Source organism: Trachypithecus francoisi, unplaced genomic scaffold (genome assembly GCF_009764315.1).
Source record: "Trachypithecus francoisi isolate TF-2019V2 unplaced genomic scaffold, Tfra_2.0 Lachesis_group12, whole genome shotgun sequence".
NCBI classification, from domain to species: domain Eukaryota; kingdom Metazoa; phylum Chordata; class Mammalia; order Primates; family Cercopithecidae; genus Trachypithecus; species Trachypithecus francoisi.
In genome coordinates this window covers 2,858,893-2,877,786 of record NW_022681457.1, presented here as the reverse complement: position 1 = coordinate 2,877,786, position 18,894 = coordinate 2,858,893, and the positions used below count along the sequence as shown (strand labels likewise).

The 18,894-nt window shown below is 52.9% G+C and overlaps 1 protein-coding gene across 2 annotated transcripts in view; it reads left to right on the top strand.

The window, feature by feature from the left end:
• Nucleotides 1-1,271: 1,271 nt before the first annotated feature.
• Nucleotides 1,272-18,894, top strand: part of SLC8A2 (solute carrier family 8 member A2) — a 45,794-nt gene continuing 28,171 nt past the window's right edge. Inside the window, exons 1-3 of one of the 2 annotated variants that reach the window (XM_033223823.1) lie at nucleotides 1,272-2,007; nucleotides 7,336-8,026; nucleotides 15,796-16,460. In XM_033223823.1, coding sequence (XP_033079714.1) covers nucleotides 7,352-8,026; nucleotides 15,796-16,460 — 1,340 coding nt within the window. In that variant the 5' untranslated portion in view covers nucleotides 1,272-2,007; nucleotides 7,336-7,351. The remainder of the gene's footprint in view (nucleotides 2,008-7,335; nucleotides 8,027-15,795; nucleotides 16,461-18,894) is intronic. The other variant, XM_033223822.1, reaches the window with a different exon arrangement.

The following is an 18,894-nucleotide window of genomic DNA, read 5'->3' as shown; positions in this document are numbered from 1 at the left end:
AGACACTAGTCATTCTGGCCATCTGTCTGCCTCCCCCTATGGAGGTCCACCCAGAAGTCTGACCACCAGCACTGACAGAGAAGACCCAGCCACCAGTTGTCTACCGAGCGTTTATGGGAGTTAGGAGCTCAGCAACTCCTGGCCATCCCTGTCTTCACCCTCGTTACCAGAAGCCAGGCCCAGGCGTGGGAAGTTGCAGGGAGCTGGATCCTCTCCCTCCCCTGGCAGCAGGCCTGATGGTGTCCAGCCAGGACTGGCAGTGGGCAGGACCGGTGGCACGAGCAGGGCCCCCTCCCTCCCACTGTCCACCTGCGGAGAAGAAGCACGCCACAGCAACTCACACACCATCACCCCCTGTCGTGGGGGGGAGTGCGATTGGGAGTGGGTGTCGTGATGGTGTGCCTTGCAGAGGTGTGTGCTGGTGTGGGGGTATGTGTGTGGGCCCATCAGAGGGCACGTGAGTTTGTGTCTTCAGGAGCCCAGGCCACCTGCCTGGCCCTTTGCAGTTCATGTCTTTTTGTTTTGGAGACGGAGTCTCACTCTGTCGCCTAGGCTAGAGTGCAGTGGCGTGACCACAGCTCACTGCAGCCTCCACCTCCCAGGTTCAAGTGATTCTCCTGCCTCAGCCTCCCAGGTAGCTTACAGGATTACAGGTGTGTGCCACCTCGCCCGGCTACTTTTTGGATTTTTAGTAGAGACGGGGTTTCGCCTTGTTGGCCAGGTTGGTCTCAAATCCCTGACATCAAGTGATCCGCCTGCCTTGGCCTCCCAAAGTGCTGGGATTACAGGCGTGAGCCACCTTGCCCAACCTGCAGGTCTCTTCTTGACTTGACCGGTCCTCAGCCTGGGGAATTGTACGGTGCAGCAGTTAAGGGTGCAGAATCTGGAGCCATATTTACCACCTCGTGCCTTGGTTTCCCTGTCTGTAAGTGGGGCTCATAATAGCATTTACCTCACAAAGTTGGTGTAAGGGGCGATTGTGTCAACGTATGTCCTGAATTTATAAAAAAAAATTAGAACATGCCAGGTGTGGTGGTTCTTACCTATAATCCCAGCGCTTTGGGAGGCTGAGGCAGAAGGATTACTTGAGCCCAGGAGTTGGAGACCAGCCTGAGCAACATAGTGAGACCCTGTCTCTTAAAAAAAAAAAAAAAAAAAATGGAGGGAAAAAGCCTGGCATGGTGGTGGTGGCGGCACCTGTAGTCCCAGCTACTCGGGAAGCTGAGACAGCAGGATTGCTTGAGCCCAGGAGGTTGAGGCTGCAGTGAGCTGAGATCGAGCCACCGCACTCCAGCCTGGGTGACAGAGTGAGACCCTGTCTCAAATAATAATGTGATGCCGATGCCAGGCACGTGGTCAGGGCTGCCTGTATGCATGGCAGCTGTTGTTATTCTTATTAATGGGTGTCTTTGTGGTTGTTTCTGGCCTCCTTTGTGAGGCTGTGCAGGCACAGTATGTGAATTTGGATCTGACTCCAGCTAAACATTCTTGCCCTCCCCCTAGTTCTGTGAGTCTGTAACTATTTGTAGCTGTTGGCCCTTGTATGGCTGGGAGACTGTGTGCGTGTATGTGTGTGCGTGTGTGTGTGTTGGGGGGCGGGGGCTGCTTCTGAAACGCACAGGAGCGCCCTCCGCTGCTGTCCCCTGCCTCTGGTGCTGAACCCGGAGGCTGGGGAGGAGGCTCAGGCTCCCTGCTCCTCCCGCCCTGTTCCCCCAGGCCCCTCCCCGGGCCTCCCCCGCCTCCCGCACCGCCTCCCCTCTGCCCGCCTCCGCCTCCTCCCCCTCTCTCCGGCTCCTCCCCCTCTCTCGCTCCCTCGCCGACTCCCCCTCCCCCTGTCCCTCCCCTCTCCTCCTCTCCTCCCTCTATCCCCTCTCCCTCCCCTCCTCCCCGGCTCTCCCTCTCAGTCTCCGGCTTTTCTCTCTCTCAATCTCTCTCTCTCTTTCGGGCGGAGTCGCCCACCACTGCCAGCCCAGCGCTGGGGGGACCTGCTGCAGGCTGTAGCCGCAGGTAAGAGACCCCATTGGTGGGTAGGTGGGGGCGTGGGAAAAGGACGGGGTTACCCCAGGCGCGGAATGGGGGCGGTTCGGGAAGCCTGGAGCTGGCTTCCCTGGGCTGGTTTATGGAGGTGGGGGGCTGCCTGGCCCAGCACGGGTACCTTCTGTGGGGTGGGAGTGCCACCAGCCGCCCCAACACCTTCAGCCCCTCCTGGTTCTCAGGCGGCTGGGGAGGGGGGCCACCTGGGTACTGGGGGGGAGGACACCCCGCCCCCACCCCGTCTGGGGCACCCCCCCTCCCGCGCTCTCTACCTCCGCCCCCGCCTTCCTGTGTCTGGGTCTCATCTTTCTGTCTCTCCACATCTCTCAAGGGTCTCTGTCTAGCAGAGTCTGGCCGCCTCTGGGAGTCCCTGTCTCTCAGTCTCTCACTCCTGTCTCACTCTCTCTGTGTCTCTGTGCCGGGGGGCTCTGTCTCTACTGTCTCTAAGTCCTGGGTTTCTCTCTCCTTTCCTCTTGCGCCATCTCTGTTTCTCTGTGTCTCTGTGTCTCTGTCTCTCTCCCCTGTCTCAGCGTTCCTGTGTCTCTCTCTGTCTCTGCTTTCTCTGTGTCTCTGTCTCTTCCCATGTCCGCGTCTCTCTCTCCCGCTCTCTCTTTCTCTCTCTCTTTCCCCCTCGTCTCCATCTCTACCTCTGGGTATCTCAGTCTCTGTTTCTCTCTCTCTTTCCTCTTCTCTGGCTCTCCCTGGGAGCCAGTGTGCCCTCCTCCTCCACACCACTGTCTCCGCCCCTGGCAGGGGAGACCTGGAGGAAGAAGACCTCCCCCACCCGCAGAGTGGGCTCCCCCAGGCCTGGAGTCCTCTAAACTCCTCTCCCCACTTCAGCAGAGCTCCCTTGCTCTCTCTGGTCCTCCCAGCCGGCACCCACCCCAACTCTCCCCTGAGAACCGAGCCCGCCTCCCCTTGCCTTGTTTCTGACATTCTGAGGCCGGTCCTTCTTGCAGTTTAACCGGTAGTCTTTGTAGTAGATATGAGACCAGACGTCCCTTCCATCTAACCTCCCCATTCTTCCTCGTATAACTGGACCAGTCCTTCCTACCGTCTAACTTCCATACCTCTTGCTGTTTGTTCAGCTCTTGATTCATTCTTTCTTGTTGATAATTACTGAGCGCCTTTCCTGCTCCGGGCAAGCACAGGGTACTGGGTTAGACCAGGCCAGTCCTTCCTGCAGTCTCACTTCCATCCCTTTCCTGGTGTGCCAGCCTCACACCTGTCTCAGTGGGGGTGGGTCTCAACAGCTTCTCCGCCACCTCTTGGGGGATGCTGAGAGGGCCCTGGCCAACACACTGTCTGCCTTCCTTGAGTGAAGGGGGCCGTGGAGAAGGTGGGCGAGAGAGTGAGTGATGGAGAAAAGGTATGAGGCTGTGCCTGTAGCCCTGGTCTGTGTGTGTGTGTGTGTCTCCCTGGCTGCAGGTGAGGTCCCAGCCCCGTGTGACAGTGCCTGCGGGGGGCTTCAGATGACTTTAAAGAGCACTAGGTTAAGAGCCCTGTTCCTCCTTTGGACCTCAGTTTACCTGTTATCAGTGTATCAGAGCCCCAAGCACCCAAACTCTGTGATGTGATCCCCACACTGGACCATTTCGAGGTGGTTGGGAGCACCTGGGCTCACGCTGGGGCAGTAAACGTGCATGTTTAGAAGTCTGAGGGCCAGCCCCCCAACACAGGCACAGTCAGGAAAGCATCCCTCGCAGCACTGCCCCACTGTGGGGTGGCAGCGTGAGGGATATGAGGGAGGGGTCTTACCTGGCACGCCAGACTGCACCCACCCCCAGGCATGCAGTCCCGTTCTTCTGGACTTCTGGACCCAAGGACCCAAGAGGTGTGTGAGGTGGAACAGGGGTGCCCACCGCTGACCCGTTGGCCACAGGCCCGCAAAGGGAGGGAGAGATGGCCCTGGGAGATGGTGCCTGCCATCTGCCCTCCCCATTCCCACCCTGGGCTCCACCTGATCCTTTTGCCCCTGGATTCTAAAAGCAGATTGGGTTTCAGGGCTGCTGGTGGATGGAGAGGCAGAGGCAGGAGCCGGGAGCAGAGGGAGCCCATGGTCCCCAGTGACAGGGCTCAGACCTCTTGGTCATTCATTTCACAAATATTTATCTAGTGCTTTCTCTCCCTGACTGCTCCTCCCGCAAGGCCCCAGCGAGAAACCAGGTTTTGCAGGAAAGAGGGATTGCACTAGGCTGTACTTGACCCAGCCCCTGGGCTAGGAGGGTGGACATGAGAACCCCCATCACCTGGCCCTGGTCTCCCTTGAGAACTGCAGCAGCAGGGACAGGTGGTTAAACCTGAGGGAAGAATTCCCAGGCCAAGGCTTCCTCCCGGAGAGAGTGGGGTTTGGTTTCATGCTTTAGAAGAATTCCTGACTCCTATTTCTCCTGAAAGCCGGGGAGGCGGAGGGAGAAGGGAGCATGAGTCTTTGCTTTGGATCCTGGTGGGTTTGTAATTATGCCTAAGTTGTTGCTAATTAGGGGGCTGCTAATTAGATGTATCATTAGGGGCCTTGCTGAGGGGGCTAATTGTGCAGTGCCCTTTAAGAATTACCCCTCTCCCCCGCCCCTGCCTGCACACACACACACACACACACACGCACACAGGCGTGCTCCTCGCTTGCTCTCTCCTTCTTGGGAAGTTCTGCCAACACGCTGCCTCCCTCCCCCAGAGGAGCCAGCTCCCAGCCCATGGGTACGTGGGTGTGAGTTGGGGACAGGCTGTGGGTTAGACTCTCAGAAGAGCTTTTCAGGCAAATGGAAGCCCCTGGAAGAAATGAGGCTGGTGGCAGAGGGGTCTGGGAGGGTGGAGGCTCCCAGGACACCTCTCTTCCTCTCTTCCTCCCTTTTGGATAAGCCACTGGGTTACCGTGGCAACGTGAGGGCGGGGCGGAGGAGCTCAGAGTCAGGGCCACTCTTGGAGAGCCGACCTGGGAGCCAGAGTTGGTGCTGGATGATGTGGGCAAGTTCCATAACCTCTCTGTGCCTTGGTCCTCTCACCTGTGGAATGGAGGGGCACTCCCCAAAGCGGGAGGGTGTCATTTTGGATGGGGTGTTTGGGGAAGGTGACATCAGAGTGGAAACCCGAAAGGGAGGAGGGAGCAAGGCTAGTGGATATGTGGGGAAGAGTGGGCCAGGCACGGTGGCATGCGCCTGTGATCTCAGCACTTTGGGAGGCCAAGGCAGGTGGAGCGCCTGAACCCAGGAGTTCAAGAACAGCCTGGGCAACAAAGAGACTCCCGGCTCTACAAAAGATTAGCTGGGTGCGGTGGCGCACGTCTGTACTTCCCGCTACTTGGGAGGCTGAGGAGGGAGGATCGCTGAGCCCTGGAGGTCGAGGCTGCAGTGAGCTGTTATGGCACCACTGCACTCCAGCCTGGGCGACAGAGCGAGACCCTGTCTCAAAAATAAATACACAAATAGAGAAGTGTGTTCGAGGAAGGAGGAACAGCAGGTGCCAGGGCTCCAAGGCAGAAGCTTGTCTGGTGAGGCTGAGGAGCAGAGGGGAGGCGAGGGTGGCTGAGGCAGACTGGGTGACGGGGAGAGGGCAGAAAAAAAGGCCAGAGAGGGATTCCGGGCCAGATTGTGCAGGACCTCACAGGCCCTGGAGAGGACATTGGTGCTGTGAGTGAGATGGGAGCCATGGGGGTTCTGAACAGCAGAGGGATGATGCAAGCCGATTTGTGGGCTTTTTTTGTTGTTGTTGGTTTTGTTTTGTTTTTGAGACAGAGTCTGGTTTTGTCGCCCAGACTGGAGTGCAATGGCATGATCTTGGCTCACTGCAACCTCCGCCTCCCTGGCTCAAGCAATTCTCATGCCTCAGCCTCCTGAGTAGCTGAGATTACAGGCACACGCCACCACACCTGGCTAATTTTTTTTTTTTTTTTTTTTTGTATTTTTAGTAGAGACAGGGTTTCACCGTGTTGGCCAGGCTGGTCTCAAACTCCTGACCTCAAGTGATCCACCTGCCTCGGCCTTAAAGTGCTGGGATTACAGGTATGAGCCACCGTGTCCAGTGATTTGTGTTTTAAAAGGAGACCCAGATAAGACACGATAATAGCCACTCAAACTCAGCACCTGAGGCAGGGAGAGAAATAATGAAACAGTAGAGCCCCCACACCCACAAATGGGACAGAAAGCCCGGCACAGGGCCTTGGATGTCACAGCCCCTAAGGAACTGCACCACTTACAGAGCCTGGGGAGAAGCCCAGGTCAGACACCGGGAAGCTGGAGAGACTGATGCCTGCTACCACCTTGGGGAGGGACATGAATGAGACCCTCCAGCAACCCCTCCCCAGCCCTCCTTGAAACAGACATGGTCCAACACCCGCCACAGCCCAAATCCTGCACAAGAGCTTTCACAGGGCCGAGTTGGAGACTGAATCTCCTAACAAACTCAGAGCCTCCTGCTCCCTGCCTCTCAGTGAATTTGGCAGTTTGTGTGCTTTTGTGCCTGGCTTCATTCAGCCGTTGTGACATCTGTGAGATTCATCCATGTGCTGGGTGCAGCAGCAAATAATCCACTCCCTTTTCAGTGCTCTATAATATTCCACTGTGCAAATCCTCCAAACGTCTATCTCCATTTTACTGCTGATAGGCCTCTGGGTTGTTTCAAGATTGACGCTATTATAAATAAAGCTGCTATGAACATTCTTGTTTTATTTTATTTTGAGATGAAGTCTCACTCTGTCACCCAGGCTGGACTACAGTAGCGCCACCTCAGCTCACTGCAACCTCCGCCTCCCAGGTTCAAGCGATTCTCTTGCCTCAGCCTCCCGAGTAGCTGGGGTTACAGACTCCCGCCACCCTGCCCAGCTAGTTTTTGTATTTTTAGTAGAGACGGGGTTTCACCATGTCGGCCAGGCTGGTCTTGAACTCCTGACCTCAGGTGATCCACCCACCTCGGCCTCCCAAAGTGCAGGGATTACAGGTGTGAGCCACTGCGCCTGGCTCCTTAGTGGACATAAGGACCTATTTCTCAGGCACATACCGAGGAGCAAAACTGCTGAATTGCACGATGTGTGCTGTGTTCGGCTGTAGTGTCCCGAAGTGCATAGACCAATCTGCATTCCCACCAGCAGCGCATGGAGGTTCCTCTGTCCTTATCTTTCAGTCTTTCTCTCTCTGTGGGTCTCTGGCACTCTCTGTGTCTCTCTGTGTCTCCGTCACCCTGGGCCCCATCCTCCCTGCATTGGTCCTCAGCTTCTCCCCTAACCCTCCTTCCCCAGTGAGCTTTGAACTTTGTGTTACACAAAGGGGTTTGCTTCCCTCACCCAGACCTCCTCCTCCTTCCCCATAGGACCCCACCACCCCCCATGGCTCCCCTGGCCTTGGTGGGGGTCGCACTCCTCCTGGCGGCTCCCCCGTGCTCCGGGGCAGCCACCCCAACCCCCTCCCTGCCGCCTCCCCCGGCCAATGACAGCGACACCAACACAGGGGGCTGCCAGGGGTCCTACCGCTGCCAGCCGGGGGTGCTGCTGCCCGTGTGGGAGCCCGACGACCCATCGCTGGGTGACAAGGCGGCACGGGCAGTGGTCTACTTTGTGGCCATGGTCTACATGTTTCTGGGAGTGTCCATCATCGCCGACCGCTTCATGGCGGCCATCGAGGTCATCACATCAAAAGAAAAGGAGATCACCATCACCAAGGCCAACGGCGAGACCAGCGTGGGCACCGTTCGCATTTGGAACGAGACAGTGTCCAACCTCACGCTCATGGCCCTGGGCTCCTCTGCACCCGAGATCCTGCTGTCAGTCATCGAGGTCTGCGGTCACAACTTCCAGGCGGGTGAGCTGGGCCCAGGCACCATCGTGGGCAGCGCTGCCTTCAACATGTTTGTGGTCATCGCTGTGTGCATCTATGTCATCCCAGCCGGCGAGAGCCGCAAGATCAAGCACCTGAGAGTCTTCTTCGTCACTGCCTCTTGGAGCATCTTCGCCTATGTTTGGCTTTATCTCATCCTTGCTGTTTTTTCCCCGGGTGTGGTCCAGGTGAGCAAAGACCCATGGATGCTTTCTTGGTGCATGTGTGTCTGCGAAATTCAGAGAGGTGGCTCTTGGCTTGGAATGTTGATTGGTGTATTTGCAGAAATGCACACTCACATCTGAGAGGGCTGCTAAGTACAGTTGTGCAAGTCACAGACTGCACAAGGGGATTAAGTCAAACAGGGCAAGTCCTGCTGGGGGGAGCTGGAGTCCTGCTCATGCTACCCAGCCGTATCTCTGGAGGGTGCAGCAAACATTGATTTGCCTGGAGGGATGCACTGTTTTGCACTTAATAACAGTACGCTTATTTGGAAGGGGCACCTTTTAGCTCCCAAAAGGGTGTTGTATGTACTAACAGAGCCCCTGTGATCTGTGTAATGCATGCTAGGTATGTTCACATGTTTTCCTACACTCTCTACCTTTTGCATAATTGAGTCTCGCTTTTGCAATAAGACATCCTCCATTCACATAATTCATACTACCCTCGCATATAATCCAGCCTTGTGTTTTCCAACGTTGCTAATTGACTTGAGTAACTTAGTGCAATTTGCATAATTTATCCACAGGCTTGCATAGATACATACCTACATCTGCATAATTTAGCCATTTGCCAAACATGTAATCACGGTTTGCATGATTCATTCATTATTCATCATCAGTTTCTGATGTTGGGATAATTTATGCCACTTCAGTGTAACGTATACTCTCATCCAACGCAACATCGATATAAGCCCAGTGACTGCTTTGCATAATTTATTCCAATAGTGAGACAAAATTTAGACTCACAGCTGCATAATTTATACCTATATTCTCATAATCATTAATTAGCCTTTCGCTTAGCCCGTGTCTTAACCTGCATACTATGTAGTCTTCCTTGACAACGTTTGCCTAATGTAGTTCCCACAACCCCATGACTGCCTCCTACATTTGCATAATTTATTTATGGGCCTGGCCAAATTCAGTCACACACATGCATAATTTATTTGCAGGTGTCCAGGATTCATTCACACATGTGTGTAATCTATTTTTGCCTATCTGTCAGGTTTCTGCCAGTTACAGTTTCTTCCCAGGAAGGATCTGAAGCTAGAGACAGAAAAATGCCTTGTGGGTTTTCTGTGAAGGAGGATATATAACAGAGGGATCAGAAGCCACAGTGAGGAAAGGGGAGGACAGTGACACCAGAAGACAGGGCTCCTGAAGAGGGAGAGAGAAAGAGGAGAGAGTTTCTTATCTGCCATGGTGAAAAGCGTGCAGTGATATATCATAGTTTAAGGTGCTGTTAAAATGAAGTCAGTGTCCTGACTTAGGCTTTCAAAAAGGCCTTTGAGGCCAGGTATGGTAGCTCACGCCTGTAATCCTAGCACTTTGGGAGGTCGAGGCAGGACCTGAGATCAGGAGTTTGAGACCAGTCTGGCCAACATGGTGAAACCCCATCACTACTAAAAATACAAAAGTTAGCTCAGCATGGTGGTGCTCGCCTGTAATCCCAGCTACTCGGGAGGCTGAGGCAGGAGAATCTCTTAAATCTGGGAGGCGGAAGTTGCAGTGAACCAAGATGGCCCCACTGTACTCTACCCCGGGTGACAGAGTGAGACTCTCTCAAAAAAGAGAAAAGAAAGGAAGAAAGGAGAATGTAACAGATATTTTGTTACATCCCTTTATTTCTGCTGACATGAAATTCTTAGGTAATAACAGAGAGATCTTGTAGCCTCAGAGTTTGATCCATGTACCTGAAGCCAGAGATCTGGGTTCAAATCCCACCTCTGCCTTTCCCTCACTGTGTGACCTAGGGCAGGTTCCTTAGCTTCTCCATGCCTCAGTTTCCCCACCTGTAAAATGGGGATCATGAGAGTGCTGACTTCATAGGGCTGCCATGAGGATTAACTGAATTGCTCCGTGTGGAAAGACTTAAAATAGTCTGCCTGGAACAGAGTAAATGTTAGCTATTCATTAACAAACTCCCCTATGCATTTGGCTTCCAAAAAGTCAATATAATTGTCCAAACTGTGTTACAAAGAAAATATTTCTATTTTTTTTTTTTTGAGACGGAGTCTTTCTCTGTCGCCCAGGCTGGAGTGCAGTGGCATGATCTTGGCTCACTGCAATCTCCACCTCCCAGGTTCAAGCGATTCTCCTGCCTCAGCCTCCTGAGTAGCTGAGATTACAGGTGTGCGCCACCATGCCCAGCTAATTTTTGTATTTTTAGTAGAGACGGGATTTTGCCATGTTGGCCAGGATGGTCTTGAACTCCCGACCTCAAGTGATTACAGGCGTGAGCCACTGTGCCCCGCCTAAAGAAAAGGTTTCTAACAGAACAGTGTATTTCCACCTGGAAATGCTTCATCACAAATACCCTCATGACAAGGGAGCCAAATGCAGGCACCGATTTATAATGAATAAGTTGGGCTTCAAAGAAAGAAAAAGATCAGAAACCATTACATGCAAGAAGTCTAGGAAGAGCAACAGGTAGCCACGAGACTTAAAACAAGTGTATTTGGAGTATGTGAAACCATACATAAGGCCAGGCACAGTGGCTCACACCTATAATCCCAGCACTTTGGGAGGCTGAGGTGGATGGATCACCTGAGGTCATGAGTTCGAAACCAGCCTGACCAACATGGTGAAACCCCATCTCTACTAAAAATACAAAAAATAGTTGGACATAGTGGCTGGTGCCTGTAATTCCAGCTACTCGGGAGGCTGAGGCAGGAGAAATGCTTGAACCTGGGAGGTGGAGGAGACTGGGCCACTGCACTCCAGCCTGGGCAACAGAGATAGACTTCATCTCAGAAAAAAAAAAAAAAAAAAAGACATTTAAAAAAGATATAAATGATATACATAAGCCGGGCGCAATGGCTCACACCTGTAATCCCAGCACTTTGGGAGGCCGAGGTGGGCGGATTACCCAAGGTCGGGAGTTCAAGACCAGCCTGACCAACATGGAGAAACCCTGTCTCTACTAAAAATACAAAATTAGCCAGGTGTGGTGGTGCACGCCTGTAATCCCAGGTACTTGGGAGGCTGAGGCAGGAGAATCACTTGAATCCGGGAGGCAAAGGTTGCGGTGAGCTGAGATTGCGCCATTGCACTCCAGCCTGGGCAACAAGAGCAAAAGTCTGTCTCAAAAAAGAAAAAAAAAAAAAAACATAAAACAGAGTTATAAATTCTAACTATCATAAACAGTGTTTTCACGGATAAGAACGTTAGTGGCAGGTTCTGAAATAAGCCAGCATATGGAACATTTCTGTATTGTGTGGGACTGTCCCGTGAGTTGCTGGATGTCATTGGGCCAGGAAAGGCCAAGACCATGTTCCCCCTCCCTAGTGATTATGGAAGCCCATAAACACCCCCAGATTTCCAATACTGTATCTCAGGGTTGCGCCTGCTCCACTGAGGCCTGAAAATGTCACAGTGCCCTCCCAGGCTGGACACATTCTTAGTGGGTGCTCTAGAAAAACATTGTGAATCGGCTAGAATCATCTTTTATTTACCTGCAGGGAGGAAGAAAAATCTTAGGGGTTTGGGATTGTCTTCTGATGAATAGAGACTCCCTTGCAATATACATAGTGGTAGGTTCAATTAATAGAAGGGAGAGAGTTCATTTCACAGCTTGCGCTGAACATTCGGCTCCTTTTCCCAAATCTGCCTGTTGGCTTCATGCAGTTGTACTATTTGCAAGTCTTGCCTGTTCTCTGAGCCATCAGTTAAACACAGTGAGAGCAGGGTGTGGCAACTGGATCGTAGATATTTTTCCTACCAGGGTTGTTTTTAAGGTGTTTCAGGGGCCTTCTTTTTTTTTTTTTTTTTTTGAGATAGAGTCTTACTCTGTCCCCCAGGCTGGAGTTCAGGGGTGCAATCTCGGCTAATTGCAACCTCCACCTCCCAGATTCAAGCGATTCTCCTGCCTCAGCCTTCCTAATAGCTGGGATTACAGGTGCACACCACCACACTTGGCTGATTTTTGTATTTTTGGTAGAGATGGGGTTTCACCATGTTGGCCAGGCTGGTCTCAAAACGTTTAGTAGAGGTGGGGTTTCACCATGTTGGCCAGGCTGGTCTCGAACTCCTGAGCTCAAGTGATCCTCCCACCTCGGCCTCCCAAAGTGCAGGGATTATAGGCATGAACCACCGTGCCTGGCCTTCGGGGGCCTTCTCATCGTAAATACTTTTTTTTTTTTTTTTTTTGAAATGGAGTCTCGCTCTGTTGCCAGGCTGGAGTGCAATGGTGTGATCTCAGCTCACTGCAACCTCCGCCTTCCAGGTTCAAGCAATTATCCTGCCTCAGCCTCCTGAGTAGCTGGGATTACAGGCGTGCACCCAGCTAATTTTTGTATTTTTAGTAGAGATGGGGTTTCACCATGTTGGCCCTTGTGATCCGCCCATCTTCACCTCCCAAAGTGCTGGGATTACAGGCGTGAGCCACCGTGCCTGGCCGGTAAATACTCTTTAATCTTTTCTTCTTCATCTTTGATGGGAAAGGTAACATTTGAATCTTTCCATGAATATCTTCAAGGCGAACCCTGGAGTCTTGGTGGATGCTTTCCATGTGCCAGGCCTGTGCCGGACCACCAGCAGACTGAGTCTTGGGCCTCTGTGAGCCCGAGATAATAGTACTAAATAATAATGATAGCGATGTTCTTTTCTTTCTTTTTCTTCTTCTTTTTTTTTAAAGTTAGAGGCTTACTCTGTCACCCTGACTGGAATGCAGAGACATGATCTCGGCTCACTGCAACCTCCCCCTCCTGGGCTCAAGCAGTTCTCCCACCTCAGCCACCCAAGTAACTGGGATTACAGATGCACACCACCACGCCCGGCTAATTTTGTATTTTTGGTAGAGATGGGGTTTCACCATGTTGGCCAGGCTGTTCTCGAACTCCTGGCCTCAGGTGATCCACCCACTCTGGCCTTCTAAAGTGCTGGGATTACAGGCGAGAGCCACCATTCTTGGCCAGGCAATGTTAATTTCATATCTTGAGTCTTTTCCATGTGTCAGAAACTGAGAATGCTGTGTGCTAGGAATACATGTGCTCATTCAGTCTTGGAAATGTCCCCATTTTATAGACCAAGAGACGAGATAGTCATCCCTGTGGTAAAGCCAGGCTCCAAACTCAGAGCTGCCCTGCCTGTGCATTGGAACTGGTTTTATGGGCAGAAGAGCCAGATGTGTGTCTCTATTAGAGGCAGAGCCTGTCCATGAGGGCCAGGAAGATGCTAAGGAGGCACTGGCGGGGGTCGTGGGTGGGGAATTGAGGGCGTTTGGGTGAACAGAGAGCAGGCCCTGGATGATGGGCGAGGTTTGGAGAAGTGGAGGCACCCCTAGGTGATGGGGGAGAAATGGGGCAGGCAGAAAAAAGATGGAGGGAGTGAGAGGCCAGAAGAGACACAGGCTCTGTCTCTTGACAGCAGCTGGGATCACAGGGGGGGATTGTCTGTTGCTTGGTAGTAGATGAAGATGTCTGGGTTCCTGGAACCGAAGCAGCCGGGCATGGTTCTCAGCATCTAAAAGGTGGATAGATGGATGAATGAGGAGACCAGGAGAGAAAGAGAACACATACACACACGCACACACGCGCGCACACACACACACAGATGGACACACACATATGCACTCACACACACATGCACACACACATGCATGCACACGCGCACATGCACACACATGCATGCACACGCGCACATGCACACACACATGCACACACACATGCACGCACACATGCACGCACACGCGCACATGCACACACACATGCACACACACATGCGTGCACACGCACACATGCACATACGCGCACATGCACACAGAGATGGGGAGTGAGATAGGGAGGGAGAGAGAGAGAAAAGTAGCTCTGGAGAAACACAGATATTGAGAAAGAGAAAGAAACTCACGAGGGATGGAAATAGGTATCTACCAATAGATATAAAAGAAGGACATGGAGACAAGGAGACCGAGGCGACAAGAAAAGAGAGGGAGCCAGGGAGAGAGACAGAGGAGGAGGAAAGGCTAAGAAAACCATTGAGACAGAGGCAAGGAGGGAAAGAGACAGCGGCACACACAGAGAGCGATGGAGAGAGGCAGAGACGAACAGGAACAGAGAGAGAGAGAACGAGATGGAGAGAGAGATATAAATGTGGGGGGATGGGGAGAGGCCAGAGACAAAAAGGGAGGACGCAGTTAAAAAGAGATGGGAGGAGGCGAGGGAGAGAGATGGGGAGAGGCAGAGGTGAACAGAGATAAGAGGGAAATAGAGAATAAGTGAGGAACAGAGAGACAGAGATGGAGAGGAACGGGAGCAAGGAGAGAGAGAGAAAAGGGGGTGGGGAGAGATGGGGAGAGGATGAGCAGAGACAGAGACAGAGAGGGAGGGACAGAGACGGAACGAGATGGAAAGGGGTAGGAGAAAGGAGAGAGATGAGGAGAGAGAGATGGGAGGAGAGAGAGATGGGCAGAGAGAGAGGTGAACAGAGACAAGGGAAATAGAAACTAAGATAAGGACAGGGGAAAGGAGAGACAGAGAAATGGGGACAGGGAGAGGGAAAAAAAGTAGCTCTGAAGAAACACAGATATTAAGAGAGAAAGAGAAAGAAACTCACCAGGGAGAGAGATGGAGATCTACCAAAAGATATAAAAGAGCATGGAGACATGTCCAGACATGGGGAGAGGCAAGAGCCAAACAGAGACCAAAAGGGAGGGACAGAGAGAGAAAAAGATGGAGAGAGATGGGGGGAAGGAGAGGGAGAGAGAGAAATGGTGGGGAGAGAGAGATGGGGAGAGATAGAGATGAACAGAGACAAGAGGGAGGTTGAGAGAAACTAAGAGAGGGGCGGGAAAGGAGAGAGAAAGGAGGAGGAGGAGAGAGGTGGGGAGAGGCAGAGATGAACAGAGATAGAACGAGATGGAGAGAGATGGGGGAAGGAGAGGGAAAGAGAGAAATGGGGGGAAACGGAGAACTCCGGGGAGAGAGATGGGGAGAGGCAGAGATGAACAGAGTCAGAGACCAAAAGGGAGGGCCAGAGATAGAAGGAGACAGAGCGAGATGGGGGAAGGAGCAGGAGACAGAGAAATGGCGGGGGAGAGAGAGATGGGGAAAGGGAGAGACGAACAGACACAGAAAGGGTGGGGAGAGATGGGGAGAGGGGAGGAGAGAGAGACAGGGAGAGGCAGAGATGAACAGAAATTGAGATGGAGAGAGATGGGAGAAGAAGAGGAAGAGAGAGAAATGGGGGAAACAGAACTCGGGATAGAGACATGGGGAAAGGCAGAGATGAACAGAGACAGAAAGAGGTGGGGAGAGACGGAGACGGGGGAGGAGAAAGATGGGGAAAGGCAGAGATGAATAAAAACAGAGACAAGGCTCACACCTATAATCCCAGCACTTTGGGAGCTCGAGGCGGGAGGATCACGAGGTCAGGAGTTCAAGACCAGCCTGGTCAACATGGTGAAACCCCGTCTCTACTAAAAAAAAAAATACAAAAATTAGCTAGGCATGGTGGCGCATGCCTGTAATCCCAGCTACTCGGGAGGCTGAGGCGGGAGAATTGCTTGAACCGAGACCCGGGAGGCCAAGGTTCAATGTTTAGTGCGCCGAGGCCGCGCCACTGCACTCCAGCCTGGGCTACAGAACAAGACTCTGTCTCAAAAACAAAACGAAACAAAACAGCAGAGAAAGGGATAGGGAGAGACGGTGGGCTTGGGAGTTGGGGAGAGAGATGGGGAGCGGCAGAGGCGGGGTGGGAGGAGGCGGCCCGCCCGGCCTCGCCCTGACGCCCGCCGCCCGCAGGTGTGGGAGGCGCTGCTGACCCTGGTCTTCTTCCCGGTGTGCGTGGTATTCGCCTGGATGGCCGACAAGCGGCTCCTCTTCTACAAGTATGTGTACAAGCGCTACCGCACCGACCCGCGCAGCGGCATCATCATAGGCGCAGAGGGCGACCCCCCGAAGAGCATCGAGCTGGACGGCACGTTCGTGGGCGCCGAGGCCCCAGGCGAGCTGGGCGGCCTGGGCCGGGGCCCCGCCGAGGCGCGCGAGCTGGATGCCAGCCGCCGCGAGGTCATCCAGATCCTCAAGGACCTCAAGCAGAAGCACCCGGACAAAGACCTGGAGCAACTGGTGGGCATCGCCAACTACTACGCGCTGCTGCACCAACAGAAGAGCCGCGCCTTCTACCGCATCCAGGCCACTCGGCTCATGACCGGCGCTGGGAACGTGCTGCGCAGACACGCGGCGGACGCCTCACGCAGGGCGTCGCCGGCCGAGGGCGCGGGCGAGGACGAGGACGACGGCGCCAGCCGCATCTTCTTCGAGCCCAGCCTCTACCACTGCCTGGAGAACTGCGGCTCCGTGCTGCTGTCCGTCACGTGCCAGGGCGGCGAGGGCAACAGCACCTTCTACGTGGACTACCGCACTGAGGACGGCTCGGCCAAGGCGGGCTCCGACTACGAGTACAGGTGGGTCCCCCGGGGTGGGGGGTGTGCAGGGGACCGGCGCAGGCCGTGGGTCCCACCGTCCAGCGGCCTCCAGGCGCATCGCCTCCCGACTGGCCTCCTGCAGGATTCATTCGTTCATTCATTGATTCCTGAGAGCCTGCTTTGTGCCAGGCGCTGTTCCAGACGTGGGGCACACACCACTGGACCAGGCAGAGAGCATGGCTATCCGAAGGCTACCCCTCGCACCTTCATTATCTACCTCTGGTTTTTTGTTTGTTTGTTTGAGATAGAGTCTCACTATGTTGCCCAGGCTGGAGTGAGTGGGACAATCTCCATTCAATGCAACCTCTGCCTCCCAGGTTCCAGTGATTCTCGTGCCTCAGCTTCTTGAGTTGCTGGGATTATAGGTGTGTGCCACCACACCCGGCTTATTTCTGTACTTTTAGTGGAGATGGGGTGTCACCACGTTGGCCAGGCTGGTCTCCAACTCCTTGCCTCAAGTGATCCACCTGCCTTGGCCTTCCAGAGTGCTGGGATTGCAAGCGTGAGCCATTGTCTGGCCATGTTCCATGTTTTGATGTCTGGTAAAACAGCTGTCTCCTCATGTGCATAAGAACATTAATGTTTACTGGGCACCTACCGTGTGTCAGGCGCTGGCCACAGGCACTCAGTGCACATGATGAATGAGACAAACTCTCAGTCTTCACACCACTCCTCCTGCATTCTTTATCTTTCCGTGGTTTTGTGCTGATGCCACACTGTTTTAATTACTGTAGCTCCATTATGTGTATTGCTACCTGGTACAATAAGCCTTCTCCCACCATTACTAAAGTAAAAATGCTTATTGAGCACGCACTATATGCCAATAGGTATACCATGGGGAAGAAGACAGCTAAGGTCCTTGCCCTCAAATTGCAATGAGGATACAAACTACTAAACATATAAACACTTGAAGTGGCAGTAAGTGTGATGGAGAAAAATAAAATAGGAGTGGAGGAGACAGACGATGGCTAAAGGTCTTTGGTTCCAACATAAAGCAACTCACCTATCACCCTCTACCATATCTCACAGCCCCAGTCCCTCTCCTTGCCCCTCTCCTTGCAAATCTGTGATAGTCTGTCATTCAACAGTTCCTCCTGAGCACCTACTGTGTGCCAGATGCCTTTATTTAGGGGATCAACCTAGAACAATAACCAAGATAGATAAGATCTCTGTTGTCACGTGGCCCACAAAATTCATCTATTTGTAGTTCTGTCCGTGCCACACTATTTTAAGACTTATAGCTTTACAGTATGTTCTTTTCAATGATTTTCACCAGCTTACAACAGTATGTGTTGTTAATTCATGCACAAGTCTTCCCTTTCCCATAATGACATTTATCATGTGTCTACAATGTGCAAGAAACAGATAAACAGATCTGGCACTGGTGACTAGCAGTGAACAAAACTCATAAAGTCCCTGCCCAAATGGAGCTCACATTCTCCTGGGAAAGACAGGCAATTAGGAAGTAAACACGGATTACATAAAAATGCCAGGTAGTGGTAGGAGCTGTGAAGAAAAATAAATCAGGAGACAGGGAGAAAGAAGGCCAGTGGCTGAGCTCTTCCGAGGTTCTATCTGCTCAGTAGTCTGGCACATCCCCCTTTAATCTTCTCCCTGGGGTACAGCTGAGGCTGAACTGTTTCCAGATCTTTAGTTCTGCCATCAAGCAGCAGTCAATCCCTCATCCCTTTAACCCTCTCTTCCTGGGACTCAGTTCGCTCATCTTCTCTCCTCTCCTCTCCCCTTTCTCTCCTCTCTCTCCTCTATCTCCTCTACTCTCTCTCCTCTCTTCCTTTCTTCTTTTTCTCAGAGTTTCACTCTTGTTGCCCAGACTTGAGTAGAGTGGTGCGATCTCGGTTCACTGAAACCTCCACCTTCCGGGTTCAAATGGTTCTCCTGCCTCAGCCTCCCAAGTAGTTGGGATTACAGGCACCCACCACCACACCCAGCTAATTTTTTGTACTTTTAGTAGAGATGGTGTTTCACCATATTGGTCAGGCTGGTCTTGAACTCCTAACCTCAGGTGATCTACCCACCTCGGCCTCCCAAAGTGCTGGGACTACAGGCATGAGCCACCGCACCTGGCAGTTCTCTGTTTCATAGATCTTGAGTTCCACCACTGTGTGCCTGGCTGCCTTTTGTAGCCAGTCTTCCCTCTCCACCCTCATCACTTCTCTTTCCAGTGCTCGGACATTTGCAGGTCTTTCCCTCCACCTCAGTCAGTCCAGGATCCTTTTGTCTGCCCATCTCCATCCACCTTTCCTACCCTGCCCACCCCAGCCTTTCTGGCTCACCGCAGCCTCCACCTCCTGGGCTAAAGTGATCCTCCCACCTCAGCCTCCAAAGTAACTGGGACTACAGGTGCACAGTGTACTGTGCTCCAGCCTGAGTGAGAGAGTGAGACACTGTCTCA